This window comes from Xenopus laevis, chromosome 1S (genome assembly GCF_017654675.1).
Source record: "Xenopus laevis strain J_2021 chromosome 1S, Xenopus_laevis_v10.1, whole genome shotgun sequence".
Classification (NCBI taxonomy): domain Eukaryota; kingdom Metazoa; phylum Chordata; class Amphibia; order Anura; family Pipidae; genus Xenopus; species Xenopus laevis.
Window position 1 is genome coordinate 55,381,098 of NC_054372.1, and position 27,939 is coordinate 55,409,036.

Genomic DNA, 27,939 nt, shown 5'->3' on the forward strand with positions numbered 1-27,939 from the left:
GCCTTTATACATAACATTTTTGGCTAACTAACTATATTAGAAACATGATTTATTTTGCACAGCCTATCTATTTAGCTAGTTTTTATTTTAATACTGAACAATTCCTTCAAGTGGGAGCCACATGGGACATAACTGTTCAGTGAGTTTGCAATTGATCCTTAGCATGCAACTCAGATTCAAAAGCAAACAGTTATGGCCCATGTGGCCCCCCTCAAGTCACTGATTGGTTACTGCCTAGTAACCAATTAGTGGAAACCAAGAGAGGAAGTTGTGTTCTGTTATATTTGACATCCAGTCACACCAGCCTTTATACATTACATTTTGGGCAACCAAACTAATTTGCAAACATACTAATTTGCAAACATTTTGTAATTTGCACAGCCTATCTATTTACCCAGTTTTTATTTTTATACTGCAACTAAGACCCTTCAAATATGGACACTATCTTAGGTGTCCAGAACCTATATATTTGACTGCATTATTATCATTATTATTATTCTCAAAGGAATAAGATTATTTGGATATAATTACAATGCAATAATTTACTATAAAAAGAAACATTGTATTCATGCTTGCTGGTTAAATCAAATCATGGTTTGAACCCACAAAAACAAACATCTGACTTAAATTCTTCTTCAGTGAACACCCGTGGAGTCAGGAAGTTATTTTAACTTGTGTCTCATAATTGGGTTTGCTGCCATGTTAAAAAAAGATCTGAGCAAGTGCATGTAGGGACTAAGTGCAGTTTAATAAACTAACACTATTTAATATCAAGGCGGGTCTATTAACCTCCCATGTTTTACAACAATGTAACATCCTGTTTTCCTGCTCTGTACCTAGCATGGTGAGAAAAACTTCATGGAATGTCTCATGTATAAAAAAAGGACATTTTTCTTTAACTGACAGACTGAACAGCAAACAGGAAATGCATGAGAAGAAAGATAGTCAAATAAATAAAATAATCATAATAATCATAGCAATGATAATAATCTATCCTCACAGTTACTCTACATTCTGGCTGCAAGAATTGCTGTTTATAATGAAAGGCTGATGAAATAACAGAACAAAGTAGAAAGTGCATGGCAATACCATTACTGAAATCCCCTTCTGAAAACCTATTGTTTCACTAAACACATTTTTCTAGATCTAGAAAAATATGCCATTATTTAGATCAGTGCCATTCACAGGGACATACTTACTGGAACATACTTACCGCACTAAGCCCTGCAGGCAGGGGGTATTGTGCTGCCTGCAGAATTGCCGGCTTATAAACTGTTCCATAATAAGAGCCCTCAACCTCCTACACCTGTCCTGACCATCTAGGACTTTTCATGCCATGGGCCAATTACAGCTATTTTATATGTTTGGGGGCCTGATGCCTTATGAGGAAGTCTATGAAAATTTGGGAATGCTTGAAGGTGGTGCATTAAAGGGGTCGTTCACCTTTTAATTTTAGTATGATGTAGAATGATATTCTGGAACAATTTGCAGTTGGTTTTCATATTTTATTATTAGTGGACTTTGAGCTTTTTTTAAGCATTTTACTTAGCAGCTCTCCAGTTTGCAATTTCAGCAATATAGTTGCTAGGATCCAAATTACCATAGCAACCACTATATATAAGTAATATAAAGTAGCAATAACAATAAATGTGTAGAGAGCATTTGTTGTTAGATGGGGTCAGTGACCCAATTTGAAAGCTGGAAACAGAAAAAGAAGGCAAATAGTTAAAAAAAATTATAAAAAAAAAAACCACCCCTTAAAAACATCTTGGAGTAACACATCTGGCCTGTGGGACTGGGATAGGCTGGGATTCTAGATATAAAGGTGGCAATAGGCGCATAGATAATATTGTATGAAACGTGTGCATGTATAGCAGGAGACAAGTTGACCGATATTGACAGAAGACAAGAATGGATTTTGAATGGGTGCCATTGAAAGTAGCCAAACATCGGCCTGCTGAACTGCTGAATTGTCAGATACAGGTAGAATTCTATTTTTTCTACCTGTATATCTGATAATTCAGCTCTCTACATCTGTAAATGTGAAAGATCATAATTGTAACATCTATGACAATGGCAACAGACACACATGACAAAATTAAAGGCACAGTTTCATCAAAAAATAAAAGTGTATAAAGTTCTAAAAATATAATGCAGTGTTGTCCTGCACTGGAAAAGAAGAAAATTCTCAGGTTACACAGTAGATTGCAGATAAACTCTTTCTGAAAGGCTTTTTTTCCAGCACACCGCTGTCTCAAAAGATCTATGCTATATTTAACTAGGTGAGTTTAATAAATAAGAAAAAGCTGGGAATCCCATTTATCTCTAAATGTTATGAACACAAGTCTAATAGAAAGTGAAAGAAACTTACCAGCCCAATGGTGGTGTCATCTGGCCCACACTTCCTGGGGACAGTGGGTAAAATGTAGGTAGGTCCGGCACTTGATGATGCCTGTGCATGCCTGTCAGTAAAGAAAAGAACATGTGTTGATACAGCTGCAAAACATAACTTCCAACTTTTGAATTTAAAAAGAAATGTAGGTCACATCTGTATCCACAATGGGCAGATCTGACCCAATACGTCCCAGTCCTTGCCTGCTTTTCAGGAAGGCTGATCTCTTGCAAATTCAAAATTGTTCCTTTTAAACTAGGACCAGTGTCGGACTGGGATGCCAGGGGCCCACCAGAAAACCTAAGACCATGGGTCCACTTTACAAACTATTATTCCTCCTCTACTTACTCAACCTCTTTTTTCTCCTAGGCTTTTATATCTACTAACTATATTCTCTCATTATTATGCAGTATATTTCCCATAAAGAAATAGGGAATGACCTTGAAATAGACTAAATGGTTAGAAGCAAGAGGGCCCATTGACACCTGGTCCCACTGGGAGTTTTCCTGGTATCCGTGTGGGCCAGTCCGACACTGAATAGGACAACTGGGAGATATGCCGAAGGGTATTCTGGTACTGGCACTGCTAGTGTACGTAGGTAAAGCATTTGAAAAAGCAGCATAAAAATATTAAAAACAAATTTCTGAGATACAGATATAACATATTTTTTGGATCCATAACAAAAAAAGTTCTTTTATTTTACCAAAAGACATTAATTCCTACTCAACCCTCATCCTCCAGTTCTGTACTATTTTTGATGGATGAGGAAAAATTTACACGAGCAGCGTGCATAATGGAATAACCATGACATTTTTAAGGTGCTTAGGCACTTTCTAATCTCAGCGTTAACCCTTGCAACACACTGCCTTCAGCAATGACCCTGTACCAAAAAAAACTAAATAATGTTATGTGAGTGTGTGTATATATCTATATCAAAGCTTATGAATAAAACTTGATGCTTTCAACCAATTTCTATAAAATAAAGATAAAGAAATGAAGAGCTCCAAAAATGTCATTAATAAAATAATGCTAAAATATGTACGTTTATGTAATATATAATTGGGCTTGTCCATTTATATCCTTTCCCTAAAGGTTGTGTGGATTTCCCATGCTCTACATCTCCAACCACAGAGGATCAGGAACTAATTATGAATCATTTCTAACTTCTAATGCATACACTTGATATAATTCACTTGGCACCCGAGTGTCACTCTAGCTTTAACTAAGCTTAGCATCAGCTTCACTCTAAGAGGCTGCAAGGTCATGTTGCTCAGAATGTTACTACTCCAAAACTAGCAGAACAGTGTAATAAAGGCAAACCTCCCACTAGAAATGGCACTTTGTCTTGTAGCCTTGGGAATGCAGATCACTACAAGACCAAGAACCACGGCATTGGAGCTAATCCCATTCCCAAATGGCAGTGTGCTATTCGGTGCCATAATTCTCAGTTTTACTATGCAAACAAGAAGGGTTATGGCTTAACAAGACTTATTACCCTTTACACTATAGGCTGCTAAATTCGGCCCTCCGTCTTTCATTTCTCAGTTAGCATTTTGGATACTGCTTTTAGAAGCCAGAGCTCTCACTGGGGTGTTGTTATCGAAGTTTGTTTGATTAAAACAACAAAAAGACCTATACACAAGTTTACTTATTTTTTAAGGGTATGCTAACCAGCTGTTGAAGAATTGTAACAATTGTGAAAAGACTCTATATACAAAACAAGTTCAGATGGTGATTGCAACAATGTATCTAAAACTTAACTTTTACTGTTTTATAACATTAAAACAATGTTGCCCAATCATATAGAGACTCACTGCTTAACAAATGAAGAAATGAAGAACAGTGCAGGACTGTGTCCTTAAAAATACAATTAATTAAAAATCGCAAAAGGTGGAACGGTGGATTCAATTCCAAAAGGCATTCAATGCTTACTTGAAACCAACAAATTCAGTTGCCTAATACGGACAAGTGAAATAGTAAGTGAAGTGCTAAGCCCAAGCCCTCCCTTCCATTGTGCCCACACGCGCAAAACTGCCTGTCTACATGGGGACAAGTGGGAGCTAACCTCCCCACCGTCCACCTGTGCCGCCCAATTGTGAAAAGATCTCATGGTTTATCTTGCAAATACGCAATTGAGATCTACAGATCAAGTTGGCAGCCCCCCGACGGGCTTTCCTGATCGATATCGGGCCGAAAGTATGGCAGATGCCGATTGGGCAGGTTAGAAAATCCTGTCGGGTCACGGCCGGATCTTTTAATTGATGTAGTCCCGCGATCCAACCGCCCATTTGGCCTCCGTTCTGATCCGATCGTTGGGTCCTATGGCCCACAGTCGGATCAGCCCAATGTCGCCCACTTCAATGTGGGCATATCGGGGAGAGATACGCTCATTTGGAGACATCGCCAAACGAGTGAATTTCTACGTCTATGGCCATCTTTATCCAGAGCACTTTTTGTGCACTTTTTTATTAAAAGGAACACCGACCTCAGGGAAAAAAAAGCAATTGGATTTGGATTCACAAGGGGTCATATAGGCACCACCAGTTAAAGCTGGCCATAGGCGCAAAGATTTGATCTGAGATTTGTACGATTTTCGGGCCATGTGTGGAGTGTCCAGACATTTTTCGTGAGATGGCGAACGGTTGTTCAGTCGATCGGACAGGTCAGAAAATTTCTGTCAGCTACATCTCTGCATGTATTGCCGATCTGACGATATCAGTGGGAGACTGTCACCAGCATTTGTCAGACATAAACTTTCGTACGATTGCTGTTAAGGGGCAGAACATTGGCTGATCTGTTCTTTTACTACTTTATTTGATCTGAATGGTTAGTGGCAGGTCAGGAGATGGCACCGAACAATCTTTCGTCCAATATGAAGGTAAATATGCACGTCTATGGCCATTTTTTTCAGGTTTCCTTGTCCTTTAACAGTGCACACAAACATATTACATGAATATTCTTTAACCTGCTAATGGAAACATTGTTATAGCTAAAGGAAGAAGCATTGCTAGAGAATTAGGTGTTACTTTGACATTTAGGGACCTATTTATCAAACCTTGAATTTTTCGGATTTAGTTTTAATGGGGAAAAAATATTATTTATTATGCTCTGAAGCTGCTAAAAATCCAAATCTGAAACTATTCCAGCTAAAACCAGTTAAAATCATAAATAAGTCAATGGCAGATGGTCCCTTTAACTATTAAAACATGTTTTGTGTCTCCATGATTCTCTTAGGCAGTTTGAGGAGATTGTCGCCCAGAAGAAGAGACGATTAGTCGCCAGGCGACTAAATGAGACCAATTAATGTGTGTGTCCCAACAGTACTTTAGCGCCTAGTTTGCTTTACAGTTCAGTCAGCTAGCACTGTCAATATAAATAATACCAACATCTTTTTAACAGCTATTAGCCAATCTTGACCTACTCATTAACAGCAAAATTGGGTCCTGAGGATAAACATTGTTTCAAAATGTCTGAGATTTGATCCTGGGCATGAAATCACAATTATTATTATTTAAAAATATTAGTCCTTAATATAAACATGAACCGAAATTGTAGTGGATGCTTAATAATTAATTTTAACAAATGAGTTTTATTTTTCCTGGAGTCCTTTTAAAAACAAATGGTTTATAAGTGTGCTTCGTCAACCTAAATGTTTAACTATGCTGTTTGCCAGCAGAGCAGTGCAAATGGTTGGCTATTGCTGTAAACTGCCAGCAATACCAGGTGAAATCTTTGCTAGTGAAGTGTCTAAAGGTGGCCATACATGGGCCGATAAAAGCTGCCGACAGACCGAGTCAGCAGCTTATTGGCCAGTGTATTGGGCCCCCCGACAGCTTCCCCGATCGAGATCTGGCCGAAAGTCGGCCAGATTTCGATCAGATGGGACTAAAAATCCCGTCGGATCGCGGGCCGAATCTGTTCGTTGATGCAGTCCTGCGATCCGACCGCCCGTTACCATTCATTAGGATCCGATCGTTGGGCCCTAGGGCCTACGATCGGATCAGCCCAATATTGCCCACCTCAAGGTGGGCATATCGGGGAGAGATCTGCTAGTTTGGCGATGTCGATCTCTTCATGTATGGCCACCTTTACTCACCTTTTAGTAAATAGGTGTTTTTTTTTTTTGCGAGAACACGTCCATGTTTGCCTAAACATGGACAAATTTACTCCCTATGTTTGTTTAACAAGTTAAACATCTCTGTACTTGCTGGTTAAAGGAACACATAGATATATAAGGACAAGTTTCAACACTAAAATATGACTTGCTTTAACATAAAAAAGCATTCTGGAATATTTAATTATTATTACCTGTTATGAAGGATTATTTTCCTATTAATTCTCCCCTAATGGCTCCTCTTGGTTTATTGTAAGCACAGGACATTCTTATAAGGGTACAGGCATGGGATCCGTTATCCGGAAACCCATTATCCAGAAAGTTCAGAATTACAGACTCAATTATAATAAAAATAATCCACCTCTTTAAAAATAATTTCCTTTTTCTCTGTAATAATAAAACAGTAGCTTGTACCTTATCCCAACTAAGATATACTTGATCCTTATTGGAAGCAAAACCAGCCTATTCGATTTATTTAATGTTTACATGATTTTTAGTAGACTTAAGGTATGAAGACCCCAATTACAGAAAGATCTGTTATCCAGAAAACCCCAGGTCCCAAGCATTCTGGATAACAGGTCCCATACCTATATATCCCATATACATATGTCTCAGTTATTTTATTATGAAACAGTAACAGATCATTACTTTGATTTCACATGTATTATATTACTATTAATTTGGTTACATAGTTTAACTAGTAATATTGTATACACACTAATCACCTTGTATCTGTTATGTCTTACAGATAAGCACAAGTCCATTGCAGCGGGATTATCTGCGTACTGGAAATCAAATTATCTACCTTGCATAGACTAAACATGTAGTAGCTTCAATTTCCCCGTTTATCTTAAGAAATAACAAAAACCATAGAGCTTTTGTAATTAGAACAATAGGCAGAATTTATATTCAGCACAAGCCGTATTCATTTAACTCATTCTCAGTATTCTCAGTCAGCACAAGTTGACCAACTCATATGCTATCCAGCAATACAGCCCACTTCCTTCTATCAAGCCTTTCTCCATAAACCACTACAGATTAGTACTGCTGAACTAATCCTAAAAAAATCATCAAAATACCGTTAATTTGTGCATGCCATAAGATATTTGGAAAAGGCTCCAGGACACATGGGGGCATATTTATCAAGGAGTGAAGTTAGAGATCTCCACAGTCCACTAGAGTGAAATTCCGCCATTTTCCATTAATTTCTATGGGATTTTGAAAAGCTTTTTTATCAAAGGGAGAACTTTCACTTTCACCCATTGATGAATACTCTTTTAAAAAAAACCATAGAAATGAATGGAGAGTGGCAGAATTTCACTCGAGGGCCGTGAAGATCTCTGACTTCACTTTTTGATAAATATGCCCCACGATGTATGAAGGATTCCTTCCCAAAATGACAGGATAGCTTACCTTGCTTTGTGTTGACATCTGATGGGAGATGTGATGGGTGTGCTCCTGGTGCAAAATGCTCGTCACTGTAAGTGATGAGTGGGGTTAGAGGATGGACGGCGTGTGATGGCTGCACCACTGGGACTTTGTTTGACTGTAATAAAACAATACAAAATTAGCATTTTTTGGAGCATTGCACATATTTTTAACATGCAACTTTATTTCCAGTTTCAGATTACATCTTCAATATTAGCACTCCATGTTAAAGGAAAACTATACCCCCAAAATGAATACTTAAGCAACATATTATCATATTAAGTGGCATATTAAAGAATCTTATAATATATACTTAAGTAAATATTGTCCTTTTACATCTCTTTCCCTGAACCACCATTTTGCGATGGTCTGTGTGTTGCCTCAGAGATCACCTGACCAGAAATACTATTACTCTAACTGTAACAGGAAGAAGTGTTGAAGCTCATGTGATCTAACAAGTATAGTTTGTTTGACATATTTGTGTGCACAGTGAATCGTACGATCCCAGGGGGCTGCCATTATTTTTTAAAATGGCAATTTTCTATTTATGATTACCCAATGGCACATACTACTAGAAAAGTATATTATTATGATGGTTTATGGTTTATTTACATGAAGCAGGGTTTTACATATGAGCTGTTTTATGCAATATCTTTTTATCGAGACCTACATTGTTTGGGGGGTATAGTTTTCCTTTAAGTTTCCAGCAATATGCAGAGCAGCAAATCTATGGCAACATAATGTTTTCTCAGTAACACAGGCACATCTCTCTCTTTCTCTTTTGTTGTTGGTTCTACTGATTTTTTTTACAGGAAATCAGTGTACACAAATGGTGTATTTCAGGCCAAAAATGCAAAAATATGGAGTTTTGTACCAAATCCACCCGGTGTGCTGATTTCATGCATAATAAAGAAGGGGCAGAAGGCAGCAGATTGTGGTTTGTAACACTAGCGCTGAATTAGGGCAGTTTGCTTGAGGTGGGCTTGTTAAAATGTTCAAAGCATACGCCCCCCTCATGCTGAGTGACAGCTCGTCTCATGGAATTCCCTTTTATGCTATGTAAGAGTTGAGCAGTCATTAGGAGAGGGTACGGATATCTGCTTTGAACATCTGAACTGACATTCCCAGCTCTAGCAGCCAGAGCTCCAGCAGCTCATAGCTTTATCTATAATCTAACAGCATAGAGGTCATTGTGTGTCTATGACAATGCCTTCCACAAAGACAAAACATCACAACACACCCTGGGTTCTATTAGCCCATAATTATTCTGCTAATAGAGATGATATTTAATCTTAGCTGAAGAACTGGTTAGGAAAAGTACAGTATAAGGAGGACACTTACAGATGAAGAACTAAATGAACGCTGAATGTATTGATTTATTATCTATATTTAGCACCAACGATTTATATGATACTTCATGTTTAAAGGACACTATAATTCCTTAGTACAGGGGAATTCTTATGATACTATCGCTTTATGAAATCTCTCTGTTTTCTCCACAGGCAGAGAGAAGCTGATGTACTCTTATCCACTCTTCCAAAGCATATATCTGCATACTTTAGCATTTTTATGACAATATCTGTGCCTTTTGTCTTCAGACAACACTAAAGTATGCATTTTCTTTCTGATATATCCACTTTGGAAGACCGAATGGAAGCACTAAGGCACAGGCTAGCATATCATTAGCCATTACCCTAAATTTCCCATCCAAGTACAGATATTGTAGCAAGGATTAGGAAATAACATTTATCTTGTACGCAACAATATCTGTTGCGCTACCTGAAAATGACAAGCCAGTAATATTATTTTTAAAGGAACTTAAAGCAAAACTTAAAGCATTCTTCTGTTAATATTTCCATAACATGAATACAAAGGAAACAGGTTTTAAATCAGAATGTAAGGGCCAACAGTTGCTCTCCAAGATTTATAAAGCCCTTGGACTTACAACATTGAAATTATTTATCATTATCATAACATCATTGTTATTATAATTTGCAGCTTGTGAACAGGTGTATGTAAAAAATAACTGCTCAAATGCAAATAAAAGGTTTAATAGCACAAATACATTGTCATTAACCTTTTATATGTTTTAAAAGTAAATAATGCTTATAAAATTTTAGTTTCATTGTGATTTTATTATTTTCTTACTTTACATAAAATCATGTATCTCCCAAACCATTTATCCTCTTGTTCCTGAGCCCCTCTAGACCACAAGCTTCATTATTCTTTTGTTTTGTAGCAGAAAGTTCTTATCTGCCATTGTCTCTATAAAGCAGCTTAGAGTTTCATTAATAAAATGTAATACCACGTTACTTTGATTTCATTGGCTTTTTTTATTTCTTTGGATTCATTATTCTAAAACTGGTCTTCCCTCACACTGGAAAACTTTACACTTCTCCAGTGTGCAAAAACATACTACATGATCCATTTAACTAACCATTTCAAATACATTCTACCCTGTGGTGTATTGATTGGCAGTTCAAACATTTTTCAATCCACACCCAACCCTAACCTGCTACTTTCTGACCTGCACCAATAATCCAGTCTGAAGCCCTATTCTACTTTATGACCAGCATCAAACCCTCGCTATTAACTCATATATAGGTGGGATCTCTCACCATATGAGTCAGTACTATTACCTAAATAAAGTCTGACCAGCTACCTGCCCAAACCCACATCTAGAGCTCAACCTTCTTGTCCAAAACCCACCCAGCCTGTCGTGTAAAATCCTGATATTATGCCATACAGGTTAGTCGATTTGTACAATACTGACTACTCATCTGGCAATGTATGGGTGGTCAGGGGACTGTCCAGACTGATAAAACTGCAATCTGAGGATTATTAATACTGAGTCTGACGTAAATTTTCTATTGGTAGACCAAAAGCGAAGTGGAGCCACAACTCTGCAGCTGTGGTTTTTGCTGTTTCAGCTATTAAGCCTGTTATTTAGCCAGTCACCCCAAACAAATCCCATACTTCATATATTAGCAGTATTCCCTGCAATATTCTAATAACAGAGCTATGGTCGCCAATTGTCCATATATACAAAAAAATATCATTGTTGAAGTTAAAATTAGGTTAAAAAAATAAACTTCGGGTGACTTCGGAAAGCCGAAGCGATCCGAGTGCCATCCCGCTGGCGATTTACATTCTAGCTGGCGGTAAGGCTTTTTGGGGAGATTAGTTGCCCGAAGAAGAGGTAATTAGTCACCGGCGATTAATGTACCCGAATCTTCCAGTGTGTCTCTGCCCTAAAGTGGGGAACTGCCTTTAACAGATAAATTGTCTGTCTCTATTTATACATATTGCCTACAATTTACCATTGCAAGGCACAAAATTAAAAGGGTTGAAAGAGAATGTAATTTTAAGCAACCTTTAAATATACATTTATTACAAAATGTTAATGGTTTTAAAGTTGCAAATGTATTTGCTATTGAAAGCCATATTACTACCAGTTCTCTGCATTGCTGGTTCTGACTATTAAAACAATAGAAGCAAATGGACTAACAGATCTATAAAAAGACATCAAATGCAACTACATTTACACCTGGGACCTGGGGTTTTCCAGATAATGGATCTTTGTGTAATTTGGATCTTCATACTTTTAGGTCTACTATAAAATCATGTAAACATTAAATAAACTCAATAGGATAGTTTTGCTTCCAATAAGTTCATGATATCTTAGTTTGGATCAAGTACAAGCTACTGTTTTATTATTACAGAGAAAAAGGAAATCATTCTTTAAAATTTGGATTATTTGGATAAAATGGAGCCTATGGAAGACAGCCTTTCAGCCTTGTATCGCCAAAAAAATTACGCCCATAGACTTGTATGGCATTGTGCGTCAAAATAAAAAGATTTTTGAAAATTTTTTGACACCCATAGACTTTAATGGGCGTCTGCAACATTTCGCCGGCGGTGAATTTTTGGCGAAGCGAAATGGGTCAAATTCGCCCATCCCTACCTTTCAGTAATTTGGAGCTTTATGGATAATGGGTTTCTGGAAAACAGATCTCATGCCTGTAACTTTAGCACACCATTGACAGATTTGAATGAATGTATACTGGAAAACTGTAAAACATGATATTGTATTTTAATAGGCAAAATGTTATCTTTGGGTTTATATTCGCTGTAATCTATCTATCTATCTATCTATCTATATACAGGTTCTATCATTTCCATCTACAATTTGCAGATGACATTGGGGGTGGGTATGCAAGAACAATAAAATATGTATTGTTGTCTGTTTTATTTTCAAATTCTGCTATTTTTCCACCCACTATGTGTTAGAAGCTGCATTATTATTCTTATTAATGCCTACCCTATCCCTCCAGCCATAGAGTTAAAAAAATATCTGGAACCATGAATTCTCTCTAAATTATGCTATCCTAGCTCTCTTCTTAATTTTACGGTTTTCAACACAGATTTGCATTCCTGTGAGAAGGAGATAAGAACCTAAGGATTTTAATTTAATCTTTGGCCTTGTTTTATATTTTGCCGGGTGGAGAGAGAAAGCAGTGCCGGTAGGTGTGTATATAAGACCCCTCATCCCTTTTTCTTCCGAAATAACAAAAGAATGGTAAAATCCCACTGATATGTATGAGCTAAATTCCAAAGGGAAGATATCCTGCTTGACATTACGCTGTCCCTTTCAGATGCTCTGTATAAAAAGTGGGGGTCTTAGGTCTGTGGGTGGAAAAAAAGGTTAATTATGCTGTTACTTTCTGAAGTACACCAGTAAGCAAAGTAATATGCCTCTTATCAGCACCCACATTTTGTTTTTCTAGTCTCGACAGTTTATATTCTGAATATCATTACTCTGAGCATCTGTAATGGGGAAACGCTAAAGGCAGTGCTATTGGTAATATTGTGAAGCAAATACTGTATAGTAATATTTGTCAACTTCCCCTATCTTTTTTCCCAAGGAAATATAAGCAAATGTGGCACACATTAGGTATTACTACAACGATGGATGAGCATAGGTCCTTTTGTGGGCCAATTACTGCCTGTAAACCTGATAAAGGTGTTCCCCCCAAAAGTCTATGTATATTTTCCATGCGTTAAGCAAATAAATATACATGGGCCCTGTTTGGCCCATTAAAGAACCTGTGTGCCTTCTACTTCTTTGTACTACAGCAGACCTTGCTTGGAGAGGCTTAAGTAAATGTTTAGCTCTGGTAATTTGCATCACATATGGACTATTTCATTGTATTCAATTCACTTCCTTCGTTTCCCATAGGCAGCAGGGAATTTCCACTAACAAAACTGTACCGACATGTTACGTTAGCCTACATTATTATCTATTATAGATAGAATGTATAACATTTAATGGTTTAATCCACAAGTAAATCCCCCCTCCTTTTTTTGTTAATGCAGATTTTCAGAAACATTATGGATTTTTTGGTATTCCATCCAGGATAAACAATAACATTTTTTGTGGTAATGCTATAATTTTTTTCTACCAGCAACATCAAGGGGGTTATTTATCAAGGTCCGAATTTTAGAGTATTTCTAACATAAAAATCCGTTCAACTCAGCCTGCCCGAATGGACCTTATTTATTAAGAAAAAAGCCCGTACAAATAGTGTCGGGCAAACTTCTGAGCTTTCCACGAAAACTCTGAATTGTTCGGAGTTTTGCTCAAAATCTATGATTTTTTCAGAGTTTTCAGAGTTTTTTGCTCAGAAACAACAAACTCATTGGATATCGGTATGGACATCAGCACAGACACTGGGACCTTCCCCATTGACTTATACAGGACCTCGAGAGCTTTTAGATGCCGGGGTTTCGGACTTTTAAGACCATCAGGCTTTAATAAATTCCGAAAAATTTGTAGATTTTTTTTTTAGTCTGAAAACCACGAATAGTTTGAATTTCAGATATACGGAGCAGAATAAATAACCCCCCAAATGTTACATGATCTAAGGTCATACATGTTTATATATGGGGCACAAAACATACTTACTCCCAGGATCACATATTAAAATATTACCACAAACCTTTAAAACCCACAAAACCATAACGGAATGATTTCTCCCAAACATATGCCATACACGTTTCACTTCATCATCTCACTGACACTACAGTTCATTCAATGTAGGAAAATAAAAAATCCCCTATCTGCATACTTCCATGGAGCTAATCATCACAGCAAAGCATTGTCAATAGGTATCCACAATCAATGCCTGCAGCCATTCCTCAAGAAATAATCCTCAATGTCCTTCAGTTGACATGAACCATGATGACCTGCCCTATGACCCCATGTCAGCTACACAAGTCTCTAATACAGCAGCAGAAGTAATTACTCTAACTAGCTTCTTGTCCTTTTGGCTAAATCACTGTGAGCTCCTTCCTCTAAGCTCTGATGTGCAGCATAAAACTCAGAAAGGACAGTTTATGATTTATTAACACATCTGTTTTTTCATGTGTCTCTTCAGTCTCCAAGACAAAACCCCTGAAATGCCATCCCCAGAGCAGAACAAAAGGAACCAAGCTTTCACTGAATTATTATTATTAAGTCTTCTTGGCTGAAGAAAGGAAAAAAGAGGGACAACTTTTTTCCCTTCCAAAACAAAGTGTTTGTTCTCTTTCCATGTCTTCCATAATTAATCCTTTTCTTGTTAGTCTTATTTGTTGAGTTAATACTTCTGACGGGAAAAAGCATCTTTGCTAATGGTTATTAGCTAGTAGTGTTAAAATTGGCACTACCAGGAGCATTCCCTTCAGACATCTTGCAAGGCACAATTTTAAGGTAGGTACATTTCCAGGCCCCTGCACAGTCTAAATATTAAAAAAGATGAAAGCAATTTGTATATATTTAATATAAAATGTACTGCTACCCTGCTTTGGTAGTAACTGTGTATTTGCTTTAGCAACAAAACTGATACTTCACAGATTTAGCTGCTAAAACTCTTGCAAAATATCAGTCCTTGCTTTTCCTGACCTGCCCAGACAAACCCCACCTCCCATTTTGAGCTCCACCTCCATGTTGCCTGCAATAAATGGCCTTTAAAGGGATCCTGTCATGGGAAAACATGTTTTTTTCAAAACACATCAGTTAATAGTGGTACTCCAGCAGAATTCTGCACTGAAATCCATTTCTCAAAAGAGCAAACAGATTTTTTTATATTCAATTTTGAAATCTGACATGGGGCTAGACATTTTGTCAATTTCCCAGCTGCCCCTGGTCATGTGACTTGTACCTGCACTTTACGAGAGAAATGCTTTCTGGCAGGCTGCTGTTTTTCCTTCTCAATGTAACTGAATGTGTCTCAATGGGACATGGGTTTTTACTATTGAGTGTTGTTCTTAGATCTACCAGGCAGCTGTTATCTTGTGTTAGGGAGCTGCTATCTGGTTAAATTCCCATTGTTCTTTTGTTTGGCTGCTGGGGGCGGGGGAGGGAGGGGGTGATATCACTCCAACTTGCAGTACAGCAGTAAAGAGTGATTGAAGTTTATCAAAGCACAAGTCACATGACTTGGGGCAGATGGGAAATTGACAATATGTCTAGCCCATGTCAGATTTCAAAATCGAATATAAAAAAAATCTGTTTGCTCTTTTGAGAAATGGATTTCAGTGAGAATTCTGCTAGAGTAGCACTATTAACTGATTTTTTTTCCCCATGACAGTATCCCAGAGATCCAGGCATTTGACACAATGCCCATTTAATATTTGCAGTACATATACCAGCTAGACCACTGATACCAAGAGCACAAAGTAAATCTTGTGATATATCTTGTGATATAAAGGTTCTATTTCTTCCTGAAATTGACCTTTAGAGAACAGACAGTTCTAAATTGAACAACCCTATCTCCAGCCTAACCTTCTGGTGCTCAGCTAATGTCACAGTTCAGACAATTAAATTTTTACAGATCAATTCATTTTTTGAAAGAATTGTTTGGGGAGGGAGGAGAAAGGAAGGAGAATCAATGCATCCTTCAATGACCACAGTTATATGAATATAATATTTATAAACATATTAATAGTAGGGATGCACCGAATCCAAGATTCGGTTCGGTATTCAGCCGAATCTTTCGCATCGGATTCGGGGGTTTGGCGAATCCAAAATAGTGGATTCGGTGCATCCCTAATTAATAGAATACTGTATCCTAATTTAGGACAGGGCCACTGGTACCTAAACGTTGACATGTAATCAAAAATACTACATTCTTAGTTAATTTTACAGGCTAATAAAATTCAAATGTGAATTACATCCTCTAAACGAGAAGTGTTTCAGGTCCCAACAACAATGAGGTGAATGAGATGTTTGTTTCCAAAATATGTGTCTTTTCATTGCTCATGGAAAGTGTGCCAGTGCCAAAGTGCATTATGTTTCCCTGAATTAGTTCATTCAGTTTTGAACTGGGATACTTTGGGCCACCATTGAATCTGACCTCTAGGCCCCATCCTGAGCAAAATAGAAATCCTGTTCAGTTCAGTAAGCCCTAGCACAGGATATCTGTTAGAGGGCTGGACAACAAAAAAATAAAAAAAACACAATAAAAAATCAAGACAATTCTTTTACAACACCACTGTCTGAAATAAGTAAAAGTACATTTAGGTGACCAAGCCTTTAAAGGCCCTTGAGAGTTTGATTTAATGCCAGTTTACCAGCAGAGGAAACATAAACTTTTAATTACTCTACATAATACAAACAGTTCAATCAAACCTAATTGTTGTTAGTGTCGGCCACTTCACCCTTCAGTGAATCTGCCCCATTGTATTCCTACAATGCAGTGTTTTCCCAGATCTCAGGAATAATTGTAACCACTGCAAACTGACACAAACTTTGTTGGTGGTGCTAGGTGGGGGCTATGCACCAATAAAGAAGATAATTCTGTGTCTGTCAGCAAACGGTGCACAACTTACACATTTTGAGCACCAAGCAGACAGGTCATAGTGTGCACTCAATTGTATGCAATTACACAGGCATAGTTAAAAAGAGCAAAGTTGTGCCATGTACAGATAAGCTCTGTACTATATACCTTGCGCCACATTTACCAAATGAATAACTAGCACACTGGCGACTGCCCACAATTGTAAATGAGGCCAAAACAAATGTATCAAATGTAACCCTAAACTACCTCCTGTTAATTGCTGGTAACATGGCTTTTGTGTATTAGAAAAGTCTCAGTAAACAGTTAACAATGACATCAGTGAGGATGAAAGCAGAAATTCCACATATTATAATCCCTCAGTGTGAAAACATGGGTCTGTCCCAGCTTTGTTTTTACTCCACATCTTATTCATTAGCTCAGTGTTTGCCAGCCTGATCAAAGGCATGGGAAAGGTCAAGCATTTCTCTGGGACAGATACACTGTTACACTGAGGGGAAATACTGTAACTATCTTCCTACTTCTTTGCCTCTAACTTGCAATGCCTGGGTCATAAAAAAATGTCATATTTTTTTTAACTGCTGTGAATGTTTCTTAATATATAAATAAGTATTTCCTTTCGGCAATTTGAAAGCAACTCCTACTTTCACTTACACATTTTCAGAAACTTTTTTGGTGTCAGTTTGGGCCAATCAAAATGCAGCTCAAATCTCCCAACAACCTCTGACAGCAGAACACCCCTCATGTACAGAGTGTGGAATGACTGGATCCTGTGTTACATGAAACTTGTCTTTCTGTATGAAATTAGCATGTTGCAATTCTCAGTATAGTTATGGGCACTCATGAATTTCCCCAAGTCAAGTTATATTATTTATCTGAAAAGCTCTATTCCTTCCTAGGGGCAGAAGAAATGTAGGAACTCATACGTATGTGATCAGGGTGTATAAATAGCCAACAGAGTGGGGATATTGTTAAAATTCAGTTAGTGTGTTACCATGTTAAGGATAAAGATACAATAGGGTAATGGAAGACATAATGGTTCGGGCAAATTTGTAACCAAGGCAATTAATAAAGCTCCATAGCCTGGTGACAAACACTCATATCATATTTTTAACACACTTTTTAGCTGAATTAATACACAAAGCCAAATAATGAATAATGATGTCAATGTGATGCTCCATGTATGCTTCAACACAAGTTCAGGTTTCAGCACAATATATACAATATATAAACACTTTTGAGTCACCTTAAAGGAGTGGTTCATCTTTTAGTTAAAGGAAAACTATACCCCCAAAATGAATACTTGAGCAACAGATAGTTTATATCAAATTCAGTTCATTTCATTTAATTAAATTAAATATTGTCCTTTTATATCTCTTGCCTTGAACCACCATTTTGTGATGGTCTGTGTGTTGCCTCAGAGATCACCTGACCAGGTCCGGACTGAGAATTAAAATAGGCCCTGGCATTTCAGGTACACAGAGGCCCAATCAGCCCACACAGAGGCCCAAGCAGCCCCCACCAGCCCTCTAAATACTGACTTTGTATGGGACCTTATAGCAGCCCCTCTGGCATTTGCCAGAACTCACAGATTGCCAGTCCGGGCCTGCATCTGACCATAAATACCGCAGCTCTAACTATAACAGGAAGAAGTGTGGAAGCAAATGACAGAACTTTGTCTGTTAGTTGGCTCATGTGACCTAACGTTTGGTTTGATTGTGTGCACTGTGAATCGTACAATCCCAGGGGGCGGTCCTTATTTTTTAAAATGACAGTTTTCTATTTATGATTACCCAATGGCACATACTACTAAAAACTATATTATTATGAAAACGATGTATTTACATGAAGCAGGGTTTTACACATCAGCTGCAATATATTTTTATAGAGACCTACATTTTTGAGGGGTATAGTTTTTACCTTTTAGTATGTTGTAGAATGACCAGTTTTAAGCAACTTTTCAACTTCATTATTTATTTTTCATAGTTTTTGAATTATTTGCCTTCTTCTTCGGATCCATCCAGTTTTCAATTGGGGATCATTGACCCCATCTAAAACAAATACTCTGTTAGACTACAGATCTATTGTTATTGCTACTTTTTATTAATCCTCTTTCTATTCAGGCACTTGCCTATTCATATTCCAGTTATTCCTCTTATTCAAAGCAATGTATGGTTGCTATGGTAGCTTGGACCCCAGCAATCAGATTACTGAAATTGCAAACTGGAGAGCTGCTGCATCAAATGCTAAATAACTCAAAAGCCACAAATAATAACATATGAAAAGCAATTGCAATTTTTCTTAGAATATCGCTCCCTACATTGTACTAAAAGTTAATTTAAAAATGAGCAACCCCTTTAAAAACATGCCTCTGTACCCTTGTCCTTTTAACAGTAGGCTGGTAGCAGTGAGCTGCTTGAAGGAACATTAACACCTAATATAATACAGTGTTGCCCTGCACTGGTAAAACTGATTTGTTTGCTTCAGAAACACTACTATAGTTCATATAAACAAGCTGCTGTGATCTGATAACAGATAACACCATTATGTTCTACAGAGCTTATCTGCTATCTGCTGTGCAACCTCAGTCTTTTCTGCTTTGAATGGCTGCACCCATTGCTACTCAGCAGCTTGTTTATATAAACAATAGTAGTGTTTCTGAAGCTAACACAGCAGTTTTACCAGTGCAGGGCAACACTGTATTATATTGTCATTCCTGTAAAACACTTTATATCTGATGTTACTGTTCCTTTAACATAACTGTACACAACAGATAAGTGTGTTTCTCCTTGAAAACAGCAAGCTCTAATTTAAACTATAAGTAGTAAATGGCCTTGAGTGTGGTACTATGTATTCCAGGTCCCATATGTCTATGTAGAAGAACGGAGAAAAGAAAAATGGAAATAAAAGAGATAGTTTACAGAAGCCACCCCTTCAGGCACAGTGGGCCTTGCTGAAAAGAGTTGGCAAGAGCAACAATGTTGATGAGAAGACTCATTGATGTTGGCTCATCCGAGGTCCACTTCAGTTCTACCCAAGTTCTGCCTTTCTTTGGTATTTCTGTTCCTTTTCCCAACTCAGCTTTAGCATAACTTTATTTTTCTCTTTTATCTCTAGATAACTGCTCCGAGGGACTGGAGGGATTGATTTTTTGTTTTGACTTATATTGTTTGAAGATCTGTAACTCAAAGCATTGCTCAGATCTCTGATGTCTCTGCTTGAGAAGCATAAAAGGTAAAGTGGCCCTGTGTACTAAAATCAGCGTCGGTGCACTTTATAATCATTAATTTTCCTTATTTCTGCCTTTCATTTTCTGTTTTCCCTATGAGGAAGATATGACAACAATGCCGATGTTACTGTATGTGGCTGGGAAAAAGACTGCCAGTAACCCAAAACAAAGAGATCTTTCTTTATGTCCAAATAATAAACAAGTCAATTTTACAAAGACAGTACTGTAGATAATGATCTTCTTTCCCCATTTGCCTTTGGTTCATAAAGAAAATAAAAAAGTCAGCTTAAAAATGGAGTTGAAATATGGAGTAAAATAATACCAAAGTACAAATATCCATGTGAGTATGGTTGTGTTTGTATAAATGATCAGGGACTCCCTATCATAAAGCACTTAAAAAACGTTTATCTCTTGAGCTTAGTGACCACCATCGTTAAATTTGTATGTGATCTGGCGTGCACCCCTGCTTGATGCAGACAAACATGCCGCAACAAAGCTATATTGAGTATTACAAGACACTGCCAGCTATCTAAGCTTCTAAAGCCTGGTTTCCTAATTGGTCTTTCCCCTGAGGGATAAGAAGCAAATTGGCACCTTGTGCTTACTCTGGCTACAATGTTTATCAGAAAGGATTTATATTTTGCAAATACTATGGCTCTGAGGACAACAGCCCATGTACTGAGGGCCAAGACTGATTAGAAGAAATAGAAGTTTCTTTCCATACTGTGCACACTGGTATCTCACTTTACAATGTTTGCATACACAGAAAATACCAATTATAGATGTAAAACAACTGTACAACAAATTGAAACCAGACAGAAGGATTTTATTCAGAGAAAACAGCATTGTCTTTTGTGTTATCCTCCTGTGGCCCAGATATATTTTTCAGGAGGACCCCTCTATGCAGACACAAGTAAATAAGGATAAGATGAGCAGTTTTTCAAAAGAGCAAACAAAGTATTTTTATATCTTATTTTGAAATCTGACATGGGGTTAAGCTGGCCACAGACGCAAAGATCCGATCGTATGAATCAATGTACGATCGGACTTTCCCATCTCCTGACCTGCCACTAACCATTCAGATCAAAGTCTTAACATTCCGACCAAATAAAGTAGTTAAAGAACAGATCAGCTGATGTTCTGCCCCTGACAGCAATCGTACGATATACAAAGCTAGTGACAGTCTCCCACCCAAAATCGTACGATCGGCAATACACGCAGAGATATTACCCACAGCCGACAGAAATTTTCTAATCTTCTAATGTCAGATCGACCAAACGACCGATCTCCTACGGATGAAAACTGTTGGAACTCTCCACACACGTTCCGAAAATCGTATGAATCCTCGATTCATACGATGACATCTTTGCCTCTATGGCCAGCTTTAGACATATTGTCAGTTCCCAGGTGTCCCTAGTCATGTTGTTCGTATGGAGTGCTGTCCAGAAATTCCACTAGTGTGTGATGTGAAGTGAGTCCATTGGCATGTGCACCCAAAATAAAATAACCTGATGTCAGTCCAGTCATAATACAGACCAAACCACCAGCAGGTCACTTCTGTAACAGAATGCATTAAAAACACTGAGGATAAGATTATCACTAACAATTTTAAGATTTGCAGTAGAAAATGTTCTGTTATATAGCTGAAAATGCAGAGTTGCCCCAAAGACACTCCTTTAGGTGTCTGAACTGACGCACAGTTACAATGTACAAAATAGAGTAAATTCCCTAAAACAGAAGATTCGGCTGTGGGATCAGTAGCCTGCACTTTTAAGCGCTGGAAACATTTGCTGTAATTCTTGTTCCCACAGCTATAATGCAGTTGGGAGTGTTCTGGACAAAAGCTCCCCATGCCAGCTGTTGCCTATGGCACATTTATTAAAGTTCCACAAACCAACATAACAGGTGACCTGAAGTGCCCTTATCCTTTACAGAATGTTTTCACCGCTATGTAAACCTTCCCTGCAAACACAGACTGAGCCAAGACATGTGCCAAACCAATGAATGGCTATACTTATGCCATGCTTCACATGCCCTTGTGTGTCTCTCTGAACACACTTGCAGGTGTAAACTGAACAATTCCAAGACAAACACACAGTCTTATCTCATGCAGCAGTCGTTTTTTCCTGTGTTGCACGTCAATGATCTGGTGTATGCAGTCCTGCCAGTTGCCCAGCTTGCTAAAATACGGTTACATAGTCAAGCATTATTTGCCAATTGTAACCTTATTTTCTGCTCTGCTGGACAGCATGACCAACATTTGTCATTGTGTTCCCCCCTACCCACTACATCACTCATGTGTCTATTATTGTCATCAGAATGTGGCGTGTCAGCAGGACTCTGCTCCCCATCTCCATGCAGTCACTCAGGTAACAAACCCATAATCTCGTCCTGTTTCCATGATGGTTGAATTACACATAATTGTTCCTGCACAGTGATTGATTTCTGCCTGAATAGAGACCTCTGCCTTTTTTCAATGCAAGTGAGCGGCAGCCAAGTCTCCTCAACTGGGAGGAGGCAGCAGCCTTTGAAGAGATCAAAGCCAATGCCGCAAGCAGTTGTGCACCCTGGGAATACGGAAAGCCTTTATGCTCTCACAAGCCCATTTCCAGCATCATGTTGGATTGCAGCTGCATTATATCCTGCCAGGATTCTCAATGCTTTTAGTGCTGGCTCTGACATCACCCGTAGCTGTTTTCTTTAAGTAAAAAAAGCTGAAAGAGATTACTTATTGCACAGCTCTATAATTGAATCATGCAACATCTATGCCACAACCTTTTGTTTTTTATTCAAGTGCCAATAACATCTAATGGATACAAAATTTTTGTTGAAATTATAGGATTTTCTATGAGTGTACAAAGTGCACCCAAGAAGGCAATAGTTATCATATGGAAGGGCCACAGGCTATGGTAATACACAGCATGTTTACTATTTCATACAGCAGGCATTATATTGACTAGGAGCAAGAACCTGAGGGAACCGGAATACAGATACATGATACTTTCACACATTACTCTGACTTTTTGCACCAGAATACTACATTGTAAAAAGCACAGCAATTCTTTATTTAAACTGTCAGCATATACACAGGAAATTAGAAAAACAAAATGTTTAAGAGACCTGCATAATTGTTCCATAATTCAAATGTATTGCTAGTTTCCACTAATTTCCTCACTTGTCTTCATGAAATACAGATCAATGTCCTCCGTTTTTACACACCTCTCAACAGTTAAAAAGTGTAAAGAGGGACAAAAACTTCAGCCACATGTTTGACTATGCCCATTTTATGGACACACCTCCTAATTAACATGTCCATTTTACAAAATTTGGCAGGTTATGAAAGTTTCATATTTCTTAGAGTTTTAGGGCCATGTTTTATGTGTTAAAACAGTTTTGCTAATGAAGCTGAAATTGCTTTAAACTGAGAGTCACAGTTCTCCCAAGAAACTTGCTAATCTTAAATCAACAGACTAGAAATAGAATACAGGTATTGGACCTGTTATTCAGAATTTTCGTCTAAAACTCGATCGAATATTACCGACCTGAAAACTCGAACCGAATTCGACTTAACTCGAAAAAAGAGGCTATTGACATCTTCAAATGGGTCACTGGACCTCTACCATTGACTTCTACATGAACTCGGCAGGTTTTAGGTGGCGAATAGTCCAATTGGAGTTGTTCCCAGGGTCAAGGTGTGATACATTTTGAAGTCAAATTTGAGTTTGGATTATTTCCAACTCGAATTTGTGAGTTTTGACCAAAAATCCAACTCGAAATTCAAATTAAGAATTTGAACCTTAACAAATTTGCCCCTTAATGTCAGATTGTGGTTGATTTGGCTAAATTTGTCAGTTTGGCACCCCAAATAGGCAGCAAGGTTCACCAACACATACAGTACCTGGATAGAGAACTGGCTAAAAGATAGACTACAAAGAGTGGTGGTAAATGGAACATTTTCTAATTGGACCAGTGTTGTTAGTGGAGTACCGCAGGGCTCTGTACTAGGTCCCTTGCTTTTCAACTTGTTTATTAATGACCTGGAGGTGGGCATTGAAAGTACTGTTTCTATTTTTGCAGATGATACTAAATTGTGCAGAACTATAGGTTCCATGCAGGATGCTGCCACTTTGCAAAGTGATCTGTCTAAACTGGAAAACTGGGCAGCAAACTGGAAAATGAGGTTCAATGTTGATAAATGCAAGGTTATGCACTTTGGCAAAAATAATATAAATGCAAGTTATACACTAAATGGCAATGTGTTGGGAGTTTCCTTAAATGAAAAGGATCTAGGGGTCTTTGTAGATAACACGTTGTCTAATTCTGGGCAGTGTCATTCTGTGGCTTCTAAAGCAAATAAAGTTCTGTCTTGCATAAAAAAGGGCATTAACTCAAGGGATGAAAACATAATTATGCCTCTTTATAGGTCCCTGGTGAGGCCTCATCTGGAGTATGCAGTTCAGTTTTGGACTCCAGTCCTTAAGAGGGATATAAATGAGCTGGAGAGAGTGCAGAGACGTGCAACTAAATTGGTTAGAGGGACGGAAGACTTAAATTATGAGGGTAGACTGTCAAGGTTGGGGTTGTTTTCTCTGGAAAAAAGGCGCTTGCGAGGGGACATGATTACACTTTACAAGTACATTAGAGGACATTATAGACAAATGGCAGGGGACCTTTTTACCCATAAAGTGGATCACCGTACCAGAGGCCACCCCTTTAGACTAGAAGAAAAGAACTTTCATTTGAAGCAACGTAGAGGGTTCTTCACAGTCAGGACAGTGAGGTTGTGGAATGCACTGCCGGGTGATGTTGTGATGGCTGATTCAGTTAATGTCTTTAAGAATGGCTTGGATGATTTTTTGGACAGACATAATATTAAAGGCTATTGTGATACTAAACTCTATAGTTAATATAGGTATGGGTATATAGAATTTTAATTAAAAGTAGGGAGGGGTGTGTGTATGGATGCTGGGTTTTCATTTGGAGGGGTTGAACTTGATGGACTTTGTCTTTTTTCAACCCAATTTAACTATGTAACTATGTAACTAAGTATACACATACATACAGTATACTGTATATACACATACATATATCTTAGCTGAAATATATCTACCGTATATACCGTATATTAGAAGAGTTTTTCAGCATCCAAAATGTGCTGAAAAATCTACCTCGGCTTATACTCGAGTCAGTGGGCAGTAGCTGAGATTGCAGTCACTTTTAATCATTCCTATACCAACAGTTCGCTTGGGGAGAGACTGCAATATCACACAGCGCCCTCTGTTGGTTATATGAAAGAATAACAATGCGCCCTCTGTTGGTTATATGAAAGATTAACAGTGACTGCAATATCACACAGCGCCCTCTGTTGGTTATATGAAAGAATAACAGTGACTGCAATATTACACAGTGCCCTCTGTTGGTTATATGAAAGAATAACAGTGACTGCAATATCACACAGCGCCCTCTGTTGGTTATATGAAGGAATAACAGTGATGGCAATATCACACAGCACCCTCTGCACATGGTAGTGGGACAGTGGGACAATGCACACAGTAATCTGTTTGGCAATTCTCACCATCAACTTTGCAAAGAAGTCCGGTTGATCGCTGGGGGGGGTCGCTTTGGTGGAATGTGCGCTGCTGGGAGACAGGGCTGTAATTGTGTCTAGGCTTATACTCGAGTCAATAAGTTTTCCCAGTTTTCGTAGGTAAAATTAGGTACCTCGGCTTATACTCGGGTCGGCTTATACTCGAGTATATACGGTAATCATTTTTTGACATTTTCACTGCTGGAGAAAACCTGCCTTGACATAATAACATAGACATATTTTGACATTTTAATGTGAGAATATTGTGAGTAATGTGAGAATATATGTGAGTAATTCCAGCTTGGTGCTTCTCTTAAAACGGTGATCAGATTTCACATAGGTTGAAGCAGTGAACTAAAGGATGCAATATAATAAATTCTAGGTTGTTGCAGGTGACACCTTAGAGCAGTGGTCCCCAACCAATGGCTTGTGAGCAACATGTTGCTCCCCAACCCCTTGGATTTTTTTCACAGTGGCCTCAAAACAGGTGCTTATTTTTGTATTCCAGGCTTGGAGGCAAGTTTTAGTTGAATAAAACCATGTGTACTGCCAAAAAGAGCCTCTTGTAGGCTGCCAGTCCACATAGAGGCTACCAAATAGCCAATCATATCCTTTATTTGGCATTCCCAGGAACCTTTTTCACGCTTGTGTTGCTCCCCAACTCTTTTTTACATTTGAATGTGGCTCACAGATAAAAAAGGTTGAGGACCCCTGCTATAAGGTGGCCATACACGGGCAGATAAATCTGCCGATATCGGTCCTTTAGACCAATTCAGCAATTTATCTGCCTGTGTATGGGAGCTTCCGACTGGGCTTCCCAATCAATATCTGGCCACGATATCGATCGGGAAGGTTTCATTTTTCCGTCGACCAACCCGTCGGAGCCCATTGCTCCTCGTTGTAATCTGATCGTTCGGCCCTAGGGACGAATGTTCAGATCAGTGTCGGACTGGCCCACGGAGATACCAGGAAAAGTCCCGGTGGGCCCAGGTGTCAGTGGGCCCTCATGCTGTTAAACATTTGACCTATTTCATGGCCATTCCCTATTTTCTATGAGAACAAAGATGCTTAATAGATGGAAAAATAGAGTATGTAAAGAAAAGAGACTAGGAGAATAGAGGTTATCCCCCCATATATAGCCCTGCCGTTGGTGGGCATATCGGTGAAAGATCCGCTCATTTGGCGATGTTGCCAGATGAGTGGATCTCTTCATGTATGGTCAGCTTTAGAGAATTACTAACTCAGAAAACTCAAATGTCTCAATGACTCCTGCTGACTTATTTATACATGCTTAGGTAGAAGTCAAGACATTTAGGAGTTGATAAGCAAAATGCAAAGTGAAACAAACAAGGATATATTTTGCTTGCATTTCAAGATAAATAAAAAGTGACTGGTCTTACATATATATTTTAGTCATTGCCCCAGGTGCTTTTGTAATCCTGACACCAAAGACTAAGCAGATGTTAGGAGGTGCAGCAGCAGCAGGCTTCTTAATCTGACAGCAGACCCAGCACATACAGCCACACTGACATTGTTACCGCACATCAGAAGTATAAGCACCACTTTTCTAAGTATTGCATTGCTTTCTTTTCCCACTTTGGGTTAAAAATCAGTTGATAGTTAGAGCAGTTGATAGATTGAGCAACAGTTAAAAAGCAAGACAAGGTAATAGCGAAAAGACTGAGAGAGGAAAGGCACCTTTGTTTACTACCAGGGTTGTGGTTAATAGTATAATATTTCAGCTGGCTTCCGCTTTATAGATCAGATACAGCCCAACAGTAAGTAAAGCTGCTTACTGACAGAGGGGAAAACAGTCAAAGGTAGTTACTATGAGCATAGCTTGGGTTTCCAAGAAATGCCAAAACCATTAACAGAAAAAAAAACAATTTACTCTATTAACAGGTGCTGCTAATGTTATGTAAAAGATTTCTTAGAGCACCCATGTATAGGGATATATAATGATGGAATATAACTTGGAATTTTGTGGCAACACAATAGAAACAGCAACCACTCACACTCACCAGTGTATGCATCCCTGAACCTTTTATGTCAGTAATTATTTAGTAGTTAAGTTGGTCATAAAAAACAGACAAGCATGCCTATGGAGACCAAACTAATAATTTCTTGCAGTTTCTGCAAAAAATTATAAAATTAAAGTTATCCTAAGTGCCCTCGTAACCTACATTCCAAATCTAGTTGGTGCCATCTGTGCAACATACCTCCCAACTGTCCCATTTTCAGAGGGACAGTCCCTCTTTTGACAGCTCAACCCGCAGTCCCTTGTTTGTACTGGAAAGTCCAGATTTTCTCTGGCTGCACTGAACAGCCAGAAAATGAAACAATGTTTCTAAA

The 27,939-nt window shown here is 38.3% G+C and overlaps 1 protein-coding gene across 3 annotated transcripts in view; it reads right to left on the reverse strand.

Annotated features, from left to right (window-relative positions):
* The window catches only part of lef1.S (lymphoid enhancer binding factor 1 S homeolog), an 84,306-nt gene that overhangs the window by 35,912 nt on the left and 20,455 nt on the right, over positions 1-27,939 (reverse strand). For all 3 annotated transcript variants that reach the window (XM_018239905.2, XM_018239895.2, NM_001096734.1), the window contains 2 exon segments: positions 7,920-8,052; positions 2,372-2,462 (listed from right to left, as the gene is read on the reverse strand). In XM_018239905.2, coding sequence (XP_018095394.1) covers positions 2,372-2,462; positions 7,920-8,052 — 224 coding nt within the window.